At 38.5% G+C, this 14,161-nt stretch overlaps 1 protein-coding gene across 1 annotated transcript in view; it reads right to left on the reverse strand.

Annotated features, from left to right (window-relative positions):
- LOC124603231 (probable tRNA (uracil-O(2)-)-methyltransferase) overlaps nt 1–14,161 on the reverse strand; it is a 34,094-nt gene that overhangs the window by 4,127 nt on the left and 15,806 nt on the right. Inside the window, exons 3-5 of the mRNA XM_047136381.1 lie at nt 12,568–13,169; nt 10,150–10,469; nt 6,418–6,669 (exon numbers count right to left, since the gene is read on the reverse strand). Of these exons, the coding sequence (XP_046992337.1) occupies nt 6,418–6,669; nt 10,150–10,469; nt 12,568–13,006 (1,011 nt within the window). The 5' untranslated portion in view covers nt 13,007–13,169. The remainder of the gene's footprint in view (nt 1–6,417; nt 6,670–10,149; nt 10,470–12,567; nt 13,170–14,161) is intronic.

The raw sequence follows: 14,161 nt of genomic DNA on the forward strand, positions 1-14,161 counted from the left end.
TTGGCTGATTTCACGTAATGAAATATTATATTAAAAACTGTACATAGATAAAGGAGAGAAAGAGAGAGAGCGAATGAAAATAGAGATAATACTAATAATCCTCCATTAGTCTAACTTTTTGCCTGTCTTATCACGGATCAGCCAAGAAATGGGAGGCCCTTACTTTACTGTATAGATTTGTGTGTGAAGGTGAAGGGATCTTAAAGGCAACAGATACACATCTATACAGACAAGACATTACACAGAGTTAGCGGCTAGCTGCATTCATCATCTATTCTTAGATGAAGAGACGGCAACTTATACCCTGAACAATTAAGAAAAATGTTAAACACCCTTACCTCAATTTTTTTCAGAGCCATATCACTATATGCAAATCTCTGACATACTGAAAGTCTTAAACAAGGTAAGGGAAGTTCTCATGAAATGTTTTGGATGGTAGTACTGAAACTGTAGTACTGCATTTGAGGCTGAGGCTGGTTTTGAGGCACAAGTTTAGGCAGCAGTTCCCAACATAAGTATGCCAGTCTTACCCTGTCAGTTGAGACAGTAGCAGTTTTACCATTTAGTACAGTATTCAGAGTTTGTTCTCCTGTTTTGATTACCTGAGGCCTGTATAAGAAGTTTGCAGAGATTGTTTGAAAATGTCTGTAAGCAAATAACATGCGCATGTCTGCAGATCATGAAGCATGAAGGTAGTTGTTCCAGTCTTTAGGCTCAATGTGTGCAATATGGTTCCTCAGGCAACAAATGAAATCTAATGGGTCATGACCTGGTAGCTGTGCGGATCTTGGATTGATGAATATTCTGGGCAGTCAAAGTGTTTCACCATATACGAGTATCTGGTTTGAAAGTAGGGTACGGCCAAGTAAGATCACAGGTAATTTAGTTGTCCAGCTGGTGGCATGAAACATTCACGGAGCCTTATTGCTTGCCTGGTAGTTACTGGTTGTCCAGTGATAGAGAGCACCATGGGATTTGCTGAACTGGTTCAATAACTCTGACTTGAATTGTCGGCACAGCACATAGTAATGTGCAGCAGACTACTGAAAAGAAAAACCGAGTTTGAAATTAAAATAAAGGCTAGCATCTCTGCCAATATGTTTTCAACTGATATAGCCTGCAGCCAATGGATAACATGATCAATGGCAGTTAATAGATGAAGTGGACCTACAATATCAATGTGCTCATGCTTGAAAGTGCAGTGTCACACTTGGAAATTCACCAATGGGTGCATGCACATGATGGACTATTTTACTGCACTGCCACTGAAGGCATGCACTAGTGTACTCGTGACAGTTCTGCTGCAAACCAGGCAGTAAAACATTTCGACACCAGATGAGTCAACACTGTAACACCATGGTAGCATAGGTTGTTGAGGCTGTTGAAAGGATGTTTTGCGGAAAGCAGATGGCAGAAACGAGTGAGACCTTCCACTGGAAATGTCACGATGCAGTTTGACGTCAAAACCAGGAACAGTGATAAGTTGTAATTGAAGACTGGACAATATGCAGTAGCTTCTGGAGTCCATCATCAGATTCCTGTGCCTTTGTGAGCTGTACAAAATCAATAAAATTTGTCACACTATTAATCTGCGACAGGCAGTAGGTGGCCATGTTGTTTACATCAGAAATGAGGCAAATATCAGTGCTGAGTAGAGAAATATTTTGTTGGTTGGTTGGGTGAAGAGACCACACAGCGAGGTCATCGGTCTCATCGGATTAGGGAAGGACGGGGAAGGAAGTCGGCCGTGCCCTTTCAGAGGAACCATCCCGGCATTTGCCTAGAGTGATTTAGGGAAATCACGGAAAACCTAAATCAGGATGGCCGGACGTGGGATCGAACCGTCGTCCTCCCGAATGTGAGTCCAGTGTCTAACCACTGCGCCACCTCGCTCGGTAGTAGAGAAATAAATGCCAGGTGGTTGTAGTACCATGGTGAACAGTTGTTGTTCCATTCGAAGACATAGATAAGCAGTTTCTGACCAGTAATTATTGTAAATTCTCTTACTTCCAATTGTGGTAGAAAGTACCAGGTTACTTTGTATAAAGACAGAAGCCCACAATCATATGCACCCCATTCCTGTTGAAACATGGAGAACTTGTGAAGAAAAGGCAAGTGGTTGCCAAGCACCATTGACTTGCTGCTGCAACACTGCACACTAGTCGTCTAATTGGTATCAAATGCTAACGCAAGAGGTGCATCCACTGTGGAATGTTGCAGAAGTGCACCATTTTCTAACTTTGCTTTGCTGCATTAAAAGCAGAGTTCATCTCAATTGTCCAGTGGATGGGTGAATTTCCCTTAGTCTTGGGTCCAGTAAATTTGTGTTTAGTGTTCTTTCAAGTTGGTTGAGGGGGGAGGGGGGTGGTGGTGGTAGGTGTCACCAATAAAAATTTAGCATCCATGACAAACAATGTAGCTCTTTGATGGTTTCAGGTTGTGGGCTCTTCATGACAGCTTCCACTTTCTCTGGAAGCAGTAATGACCCTGCATGCAAAATTAAATAATCAGAAGAGGTGATCTAAGGTTTACTGAAAACACACTTAGCAGTGTTCAAACCCACACCATACTATTCTAGGCATTTGAAAATCTTACTAGGTGTTGCTGATGTCATTCTGCTGTGACTGAAAATATGAGGATATCATCCAAGTTTGCAAAGCAGAATGACAGCCCCTGCAGCACAGAATCAATGACCCTCTGTCATGATTGAGCAGCATTTGGCAAACCAAATTTCATGTAAAGACTTTCAAATAAGCCGAATGGTGTGATTATAGTAGTCCCTGGAATGTCTCTGCCTGCCACAGGAATTTGCGTAAAGGTCCTTGCACTGTCTAGTATACTAAACACAGCTGCACCAGTGAGAGCAAAATTGTATTCCCTTAATAGAGGCACTAAATATTTGCCTGGAATTGTCCTTGCATTCAATGCATGGAAGTCACAACATGGGCACCATGTGCCACCCATTTTGGTTACCAGATGGAGGAATGAAGACAAAGGATTAGAGAAGGGTGAATAACATCTTCCCTGAGCATTGAGTTAAGCTCCACCTTTGTGATGGGGAGCTAAACATTTAAGATGGCATGGAACTGGTAGGCCACTGGTAATTTGGATAAAACACATAGTGTTATGATGTACCTCCCTCAACATGCCAGGTCACTGAGTTATGGTTGGAAACTGGTCAAGCAACTCAGCATATCTGCTTTCAGTCACCTGCACTTCGAATCATGGTACTACATCAGAAAGCAGCCATAGAAGTTCTGGTGACACTCTTGATGAGCTGTATAGTTGCTACATCAGGTAACAGATGGTAGTACGCCAGGAAATCAGCTCCAATTAGAGGCTATGGGATATCTGTGACACTAAATTCCAGATGGCGGTGTGACACAGCCCCAAGTCCACCTCAACATGTTCTGTTCTGTATGTGACTACTGATGAATGGTTATTGGCAGAAAGGCAGAACATAGTTGGCAGCCAGCAATTATACAGAAAATCTGTGGAAACTGCACAAATCTGAGCCTGTTTCCAAAGGAATTTCTGTCCTATTTTTCGGTCACTAATATAGAGATGCTGAGAGACTGTCGAGCAATCAGATGCATGTATGTCTGGCTGCCACTAAGTTTGGGTAGACGTGCAGTTAGGTACGGTTGCACACCTGACCCTCAAATTTCAAGTGATACCAACATGTTGTAAGTGACAGCTCTGTGTCACTTAGAACCAGTGAGTTTGTTCTGGAATGACTGCATGATCTTCTGTGGTAATGACCTCTATCCTTCCTGTAATTGTATCAAGCCAGCAGTTCACTCCTTTGACTAGCCATAGTGTCCACTTCATCTGACAGGTAACCATAATCCACCCACCTCACTGGTGATGATGAGTCAGTGTTGTATGCTGATGTTACTTTACTGACTGAAAGTGACATTGATGAATCCTGAATCCTGTCAGCCAGATCCGTGATGGCATCCCAGGGAATTTCTCTCTGAGATATTACAACACCTTTAACTTTATCTGGAAGATGACTACCTGCAGCATATGCTGCATAATGAACACTAGCTTTAATATGTACAAACCAGAGTGTCGTCAGACTGTGAGGCCAGAATGACGACAATCGCATAGCAAGTCATGACACTGACAGGCACTCAGTGCCCTTGGAGTCTTGCATTTCAGTGTTTCGAAAATTCGTTGGTCAGTCACGATACATTGTACTACTTCTTCTAGTATCTGTAGACTGATAATGTTGGGGTCACCAATGTCAGAGCAGTTGTGGCGATATCCGTCTTAACTTCATACACCTGTGTTCAGATGCCTCAGCTGTGATAACACACAAATTGTTGAAATTATTGGGACTCATATAACTCTGAACAACAAAATTTTAACAGATACCGTATTTACTCGAATCTAAGCCGCACTTTTTTTCCGGTTTTTGTAATCCAAAAAACCGCCTGCGGCTTAGAATCGAGTGCAAAGCAAGCGGAAGTTCTTAAAAATGTCAGTGGGTGCCGCCACAACTTAGTTCTGCCATCGAATATATGTAGCGCTACACATTATCCAACGAAGTAAATACTAATTCTGTATTGTTCATCTTCGAATGTAGCAGCATTTCAATGTACTACGAAAACCCGACTGGCAAGAATGTTTAGGATGTTTGTCAATATGGCCAACTCTACGTTCTGAATTTTTTCCTATCTGTGAGAAGAGATGGTTGCTAATACGAACTTTTATAAATTGTGAATCACATGCAGTATTCTCGTGACCATAAGAATAATACGAATATAAACATTTTGCCATGTATTGTTTCGTGTTTGCTACTATCCCATTTAAATCCTGTCTGCGTAATAAACCACAAAACTAGAGTGAGACAACAGCAAACGGGGAAGAATATACATATCATGTCATGTGTATATTCGTATTATTCTTATGCTAAACAGTGATACAGTCAGAAATGAAGCGAGGCAATTGCCTAGATTTTTAAATCTAAGATGACTCTAATTTCTGTGCAGAATGTAATGTACTAAAGAGGCGCCTGCAAAGATTTTCAAACGGAGAAAAATTTTCGCTAAACTCTCATTCAGAACATCTTCTATCATATGCAGTCTATTATTTGGTTCTTGTTAATCATTATCAAAGAAAGCAGCAGTGTAAGTAACAACAAGTAGCAGTCTCTTGCCATTGTTTCGCTAATGAGACGATTCCTCTCTCTCTCTTTTTTTTTTATTTGTAAGCGGCGGTAGCGCGCTCAAAAGCAAGCCATGCCGCGATCGGCGACAGGGCGTAAATACGCAGTATCAGAGTACGACAAACAATGCATGACACAGTACAGTAATGCATTTTCAGCGTAGAGTGACGTAAACACCTATAACAAAGAAAACTGCGCTTATCAGATCAAAGAAAAATAAGCAATCAATTCAAACCAGACGAAGGACGTGAAAAAGGAAGGGTACCCGTATAAATACGGACGGAGCGCCTGACGCATAGCAATGGCTACCTGGTGAAGCTTAACTGCTAAGCTTACGACTCGAACCAAACTACTGTAGCTGTATCATCATTCATTCGACCTAAATTGTCTCATATTACAGTGGACCAACTTTGTTTTGATTTGGAGATGCTGCCTAAAACTTTTCTCTCCCCTTGAATTTCGAATCTCAAATTTCAGGTGCGGCTTAGATTCGGGAAATTTTTTTTCCTTGATTTCGAGTCTCATTTTTCAGGTGCGGCTTAGATTCGAGTGCGGCTTAGACTCGAGTAAATACGGTAGATGTACAATATAAACTAAACCTTGAGACTTACAAACTTCAGTAAATTAATGCTAAGTATGGTTCAAATGGCTCTGAGCACTAAGGGACTCAACATCTTAGGTCATAAGTCCACTAGAACTTAAAACTACTTAAACCTAACTAACCTAAGGACATCACACACATCCATGCCCGAGGCAGGATTCGAACCTGCGACCGTAGCAGTCCCGCGGTTCCGGACTGCAGCGCCAGAACCGCTAGACCACCGCGGCCGGCCAAGAATGCTAAGTATGATATGTATCTATTAAACAAGGATTCTCACTGCTTACTCCCATGGACCATTGCTAAATAAAACAACCACCAATGTTGAAACAAGAATGGATCTGGTGGCTGGACAGTGAACTCACTGATGCTTATGAAACACAGTAGGTAAGTGTTTTATTTACTGTAAACACCTAGCTAAGGAAATGTATTACACTGCAATCTAGTGATTGCCCCCATGAATTACACTTGCAGGGAAGAGATTACCTTTGGAATGAACTGACAGCTCATGTGGTTAAGAGAAAAGAAAGTATATTTAAATTAGCAGCTTTTCACCAGGCTGAACTTTTTTCAAAATTTTACATTTTGTTCATAAAGCCACAGTAACATTTAAACAGACTCTCTTCCTGTACAAATTTTAATTCACCTGGAGCTGTGTGGACTCAGGATAAATATCCCATATGGATCTTTTTCTAATGTCTAGGCCTTTACCCACATGGCCTTCACTACTTAATATATACACAAGCAATCCATTTCCACAGCCAAGATCTACAAAACTCTGCATCCATTGTGGTCTCCCAGCTTCCTCCCGTTGTTTTTGCCACAACAGCAATAAATAAGTTGCTATAGCCACATCTTCATAAACAAATTTCTGTGGATCTGTTCTTTCTGGCCAAATCTGAAAACAATAGAAACCAAGTTTTAAATTAGGAAATGGGCATACACTGTGGTACTTGAAAAGGAGCAGAAAAAAAGAGTTCTTCAAGTTTAATAAGAAGTTTTTATCAAATGTATCTAATTTAATTTTTTTCTAGGTATTTCCCACATTATGTGTTGAGACTACTGGTGTTTCAACTACTGTTGGAGGCAGCTTTCATCAAGATGCCTACTTGTTGTTTGTGCAGTTACTGCTTCATATATATTATCTGAATATGTCTGAGAGTCATCACATACGAATACCTGGGTATAGCACTTTGTAAGGATATTAAATGGAATAATCACATAGATTCAGTCATGGGTAAAGCAGGTGGGATGGACTTTGGTTTATTGGTAGAACTCTGGGGAAGTGTAATCAGTCTACAAAGCAGATTGCTTAAAAATCTAGAATATTGTTCATGTGTATTGGACTCATATCAGAAAGGACTAAAAGGGCATACTAAACGTAAACAGAGGAGGGCAGCACAAATGGTCACAGGTTTGTTTAGTCCATGAGAGAGTGTCACAGAGATACTGAAGGAACTGAACTGGAAGACTCTTGAAGATAGTTTACATCTATCCCGAGAAAGTCTGTTAACAGAGTTTCAAGATCCAGCTGTAAATGATTACTCTATGAATATACTTCAACCACCTACTCACATAGGGATCCTGAAGATAAGATAATTACTGCATGCATAGAGGCATTCAAACAATCATTCTTCCTGCACTCCATACATGAATGAAATGGGAAGAAACCCTAATAACTGGTACAATGGGATGTACCCTCTGCTATGCACCTCACAGCAGTTTGCAGAGTACAGATGTGGATGTAGATGCAGGCTCTTGGCTACATGGCTCTTGGTTACATGCTGAAGGAAGAAGGACATCACATCCTTATTGCTGGGGCTATTTTATGTTAATTTTTATTTGGTTATCATTAGTAAATCTGGTGGAAAGCTGCCATCATGACACAGTGTGCTTACAAATTAGCTGGTGGCACCTGGTGCCCACAGGGTGGTGGGGCAGCTCTACAAGAATGACGGGCCCGCTATGCTGCAATAACTAGCAACCAATGTACCCCTTTTCGCAGTTCACATTTAACATTGCTTTGCTATCTTGATGGTCCCTCTGACTTTGTTTTTCTTTTGTTTTGCTTTGCTTAGATGTAAATGGTTGCCTAGCTAAAACAAGGGCTTGATTTGACTGCATGGATCTGCCACACTTTTCTTGATGTTCATCATCACCAATGTAGTATATTGACCATGCCATAGGCCTTGTAATCATGCCAGAGGTATCAATGGATCTATCAACATAATTACACACACATCCAATGAGGTCCAGCACAGAGGGATACACCTGCCAGCACCAAGCCATAGGGGTGAACACCTGCAGATTGATCCTACTTGTATGAGATTGCTGATGTGTACTGCTTACTCTCTGATGAGCTTATTTATGATGAACTTGCAATACTTGGCTATTTTCTAGATATTGTTCTGTTATTCCTCGATTCTGTTTTCTGGCTGTTGAAGTTTGGCTTGTAAGTGGACATGTCTATTTTCCTAATGTAGTGTAGTCTCTGTTCTCTGTCTGGCTGCATGTTGCGGCTACTTTGAGTACATTGATGGCATGTGTATGCAAAAAGGGAGTGGTTTGTATTGGAATGCCTGACAAAGTTAGTGTTACACATCATTAACAGTTAAGTTATTCAGTAAAACTCCAGATTAATTGCCAGGCATATCCACCTCTAGAAGTCTCTGTCTCTGTTTAGTTCACAATAAGATCTATTATTTTCTTTGACTGATTTGTATTTAATCGGTGTTCAATAAAAACTATGTTGTTGAGGAAGAAGCAGACATTCAACAATATGTATCACTTGTGCTCCACAACATTTATGTTGATCGGACAACCTTTTCACCCATAAAGAACAAGTCATATATTCCTGATGTACGGCATACTTAGTGTAACCTAGGAAGTTGCTCGAGTAGACAGGTTTGATCCCCCTCGACACAGAATCTTAGCCATCATATCACTAACATCTTCAACACAAGGTATGAGGGCGATTTGCCATGGTGGTTCTCCCAGGGTACTCTTAATCTTGTACCTTATTGCCATGGGTGTTTTAATAGTGTCTTGTTATAGGAATTTGCCCTGAAAGTGGTTCATACTATGGTCCACTTTTGAGTCTGTAAGTATTGCTGATCTGGTGTGGCCTCATTGTTTATGTATGCATCAACAGGTCCATACCATTAAACAAGCCGTTGTTTTCGCTAGTCTGTCACTTGCCATTAAAAATCAGAGGGGCCATAAAGATAGCAAAGCAGCTGTGCAAAATGAACAGTGTGGGTGGTTACAGGCTCTTGTGTCATGATGACAGCTTCCACTGAATCCACAGATGTTGACAAATAAAAAAAAATAAAAAAAATATATATCAAATAGCCATAGGTAACCCTCCTCCTTGATATTATCACACAATCAAAACATAATATGCCAAAATAATCTATTTAAAAGAGTAACCACAAGAAGCTGCCCTAATAAAAGCTCCCTGCAACAGTAACTGAAATGCTATGATAGAGTCACAGACCCAAACAATTTCTGAAACAAACTTCAATCGTGAAAAAATATGCTCTTATAACTAAAATTAAATTATAAAAATTTAAGTTTTTCCTCTCAACTCCAATGTGGTGATTATTTTTAGGATACTCAGCATATCAGCATTACAAAAGAATGATTCTCCAAATAGTATATTTTGACAAACTGTAACATGTATTTTGCAAAATTTATTTTTATCAGTTGATATCTCTGGGGTGAGTAAAGTATCATCACCTACATTCTTATTTCATTTAATTTCTGCACTAGCTATAAAAGTGTACCAGGCAAGGAATCCTGCATGTGTAACAGTACTTAGCAACAAGTGTTGTTATCTGTGTGCAAATTACAGTTTACAGACACCTTATAGTCTGGTGTTTCATTATTTTTACATTACATTTATGTTGTAAAATTCAATTATGTTTCAGAAGATTTAAAAAATAAAGGGATACAGATTAAATTTTGACTCATTTAAAGGTGTCCTCCAGTAAGTATTAAAAAATAAAAGTTAAAATTCACTTCCATACTATTCTCAACTAAAGTATTTTCTTGTTGAACACAATTTCTTAGGAAGAGCGTTTATGATTTACATTATCATTTTACATTAAGTAGAAGTCATGCTGTTGCACTAAAAAAAAGGCAGCAATATTACAACTATCTGGTTAACAATCTAAAAATAATGCAATATTAAATTTATTGTATTAAATTTTGTTTTTATTGGTTTCTCAAAAACCATCTTCATTAAGGAAATTCTTTAATGAGAAAGACTGTCAAATAGCAGGCACAGAAGTATTTTAAGCAAAATGAAATTCCCGATCTCTTTGAAAATCCAACATTTCAAATTGTTAATGCATGGATTAAGAGAGGGGAATATTACCTTAACCATATGAGATCCATATTTCTCCTTGAGAGTGTGATAAAGCTTAACATACTCTTCAATTCCAATCAATGAAAGAGATTTAACTTGTGTCTTTGAAGGTGGCAATGAATGGGCCCACTTTAACAGTTTTGTGAGCAGTGTGTTCTTAAGCCAATAGCTATCACATTCTTTATCATTTTCCACTTTCATCAGTCTTATACAGCAATCTTTATAGCAAATTTTGAATGGGAAAACAGACTGCACTTTTAATTTTGCAGTAGTGGTCTCTTGAGTTGGGCTTTCAAGAAGCACATACATGGCTTCATTATCTTTATGATCTGGAAAGAAGAAACTATTTATAGAACATCCGAGAAATAAAGTCATTAATTTTAATGATAAATGTATGAATGCCATCTTAACAAAACAATTGGCTGACAGGAGTTGTGTCATATTTCACTCGAAATTTCCAAATTTTGTCAAATATTGTATTTCTCCATGTGTATTATATAATCAAAAGCCTACCATCAGCAGGAGTAAATGAAGACCAAACACATAGGTGTCTTCCATGTTAGGTTCTCATTTATGCATAATAGGATGGCTATACTTTGAAATAACACGTCATTTCTTTATTGACTGTTTACACAACTATGTACCTTTAGCCAATCAGCTGTTTATTTGAATACTCTACATAGGATCCAGCACAACTATAATACTAGATATTGCAATATATCTATAAATTTGAAGACTATTACAAAAACAATTATAAACAAAATAAAAAGTAGACAGATAAATGAAATAAAGGAAAATATATGCTGATAAAGCAAATGAGTTTGCGTAGTACCTGTCTGGAAACTGAGAATGGAATACAATAAGTATGTGAACATAGATGATAACCCACCAAAAACAGGAAGCACTGCAGTTATTCACCATGTAGCAACACTACTCAGTTGCTGTTGGTCATTCTTTACATTTTTTCTGCACCTCTTAGGACATATTCTTAAGCCAATTATCATATTAAACTAATTTGGGATCTTTCTATCAAATGGGTACATAAAATTTGACTGAAAAAAACTTTTTTTTTTTAGTGAGAAACGAATCAACATTTTCTGTTGAGAATGAGCATCACATGAAATGTGTCAAGCAGTATTTGTTTGGCCTATTCCCCATCTAAACACTGAAGAAATTAAATTGCAAATATATTCTGAAAATGCAGACAATATGCCCCAAGATCCTTAGGTCAGGCATTTAGTACATGTAAAACACAAGACTGCTGCTCCCCAAATACATGAACTACAGAGCAGCAGATAGGCGTGCAGTGCAGCGCCTTCTCCATTTTGGTAGGTAGCATCTACCCTACATACATATGTATTATATTCCATTCAATTTCCTTTGGAACTGCAACTATGAGAGATAAATGTAATAATGTAGAACAAATTCTGACAACTGTGTTTAAAATACCATTTAATTAACAACCAATGTACATTAGCAAGGAGATCATTGTTGTTGTTACCTACTAAGAGACAGTTCACTGTGATACCATCTGGCAGAAAATATCATTCCACTTACATGCACTTTTTTTTTTTTTTAGTATTAAAATGAAGTTTCTTCATTAGTAAGCTGATGACAATCAAGGTGTGCTTCAAAATATAGACTAGTGATTGTAGAAAAAGCTATTTAATAAAAGTGAGGAATTTGTCATATGATAATACAAATGACATTATTTTAAATGAACACGTAAGTGCCTTGCATACACTGGCTTTTTGAAACAACAAATCTGTTACAATAATCTACTCGGATCCCTAAAGTAAACGGAAAAAGTGAAAATTAATCATTCAAGAAGTGCTGTTAGTAGTGCGTGGAGGTTTCACTGAAATGCATGATCATTGTTTTCTAATATATTTTATTTTATTTACAATGCGTATAAAAAAGTAACTCCACGATCAGACCCATAGGACCACGTGATGATGGCCAGATATCTTGTAATCATTTGCCAAATGACGTAAAATGGGGGGAGGATGCAATCAGCAGACTCCTCTCCCAGTCTCCCAGCTATGGTCAGCTTTTCAGAACTTAGAGTTGCTACTACTCATTCAAGTCGCTTTTCAGCTGACCTCATGAGGCTGAGTGCACTCTGTTCTGGACCTCAGACAAAGGAAAAATCTGTGGCACTACCAGGGATTGAATGCAGGTGTTTTGCAGGACAGTCGCTTACACAGGCCATTCAGCTACAGAGGTGGACTTGCTACATGTACAATTCAACAAAACTGTTTAAATAATTGTCAGCAGTGCATGAGAGAAATGGGGGTAGGGGGGAGGGAGAGGGTAGAAACTATGTTGCATTATTGACAGCACTTTTCAAACTATTAGTTTTTCTATTAATTTGTTACTTTTGACTCATTTAATATAGAGACAATATTATTTGTTGTTTATACTCACCTATAACAGCTAATACCCAAAGATTTGTAGAAACACCTTGAAGATTAAGAATTAACTTCTGCACTGTAACATAACAAACTTCTGCGACATAAATTTCAGTATCTTCTATCATTTCAATATCCATTCCACAGACCTTCAGCTGTTCCAGAATATCAACAGCATCTCCATTTTCTCCAAGATTAAATGATGCAAAACTTTTGAAATTAATAGCTTTTTTATTTAAGGGACTTAGTAACTTGCCAGAAAATGCAAGAACTGAACCACAAACACGGGGCAGCACAATATGTAAGTTTTTGTTCAAAATTTCAATGGAAGACCAGAACTGATCAACACTCTCAAGCTCTGCAGTCTCTATGACTGTCCACTTCTGACTATTCTCTTCTGAATTGTCTTCAATTTCTTGCGTAAGGTTATTGGCAGATGATGTCTCCATCTTCATTCTTTTCTTTACAAACAGCACCAACAGCAGTCTTTGTAAATCTATCTAGCTTGTTTTAATACAAAAAGCAATACTGATATACTTATGTCATTGATTCTGTACTACCTCACTGTCAGTAATCAAGCAACATACATTAGCGTTAATGCTTTCCTCCTCCAGTGTACTGAAATAAAGAAAATATAACAACTGAATTATCTCAATGAATATAACCACAAATTCATTTTAAATTGCCTTATTGCTGAGTGTTAAAATTTACAAGAAAATGTGAAGTTTACATTGTCAAATATATGTTCCCTTGCAAATATTTAATCTGAGGGACATCCCAAAACTGCTATCATGGGTGAAAACATGAAGAAAGTACACGATACTGTACTTGACAATTAGTGATTCACATGTATGAAATTGCAGATCCTTTAAGAACATCAGAAGAAAGAATACTATAAATTTTTATATGAAGAATTAACCAAATGTATGTTTCACACAAGATGGACACCACATTTACTGAATGCTGCGTAAATGCAATTAAGAAAAATTAAATTCTCTGATATTGCATACAATTTTTTACTCTGAGTGGCACATGGGTTCATCACTTCACACCTATATAAATAAAAATATTAGTTCTTCACCCATAATAAGATTTTCACTCTGCAGCAGAGTGTGCGCTGATATGGAACTTCCTGGCAGCTTGAAACTGTGTGCACCGACCGAGACTTGAACCCGGGACCTTTGCCTTTCGCGGGCAAGTGCTCTACCATCTGAGCTACCGAAGCATGACTGACGAAGCTGTGAGGGCCGGGCGTGAGTCGTGCTTCAGTAGCTCAGATGGTAGAGCACTTGCCCGCGAAAGGCAAAGGTCCCGAGTTCGAGTCTCGGTCGGTGCACACAGTTTTAATCTGCCAGGAAGTTTCAGTTCTTCACCCATGCTTTGCAACACATTGTTGCATTTGAATATGTGTGGGTCTTCATATACCTTCTAGAATGCCATATGGCATAAAAATAATAAATAAAATATAATATATGTGTTTATATACCAAATGGCTCTCTAGTGGGTCTACAAAAACATGCATATCTGAATGCAGCATTGTGCCAAAATTTCAACAGACAGGAAAGGACATACAGGCAAGAGATACATTAATAAAACACTACCCTGAGACT

Source organism: Schistocerca americana, chromosome 1 (assembly GCF_021461395.2).
Source record: "Schistocerca americana isolate TAMUIC-IGC-003095 chromosome 1, iqSchAmer2.1, whole genome shotgun sequence".
In the NCBI taxonomy this organism is placed as follows: domain Eukaryota; kingdom Metazoa; phylum Arthropoda; class Insecta; order Orthoptera; family Acrididae; genus Schistocerca; species Schistocerca americana.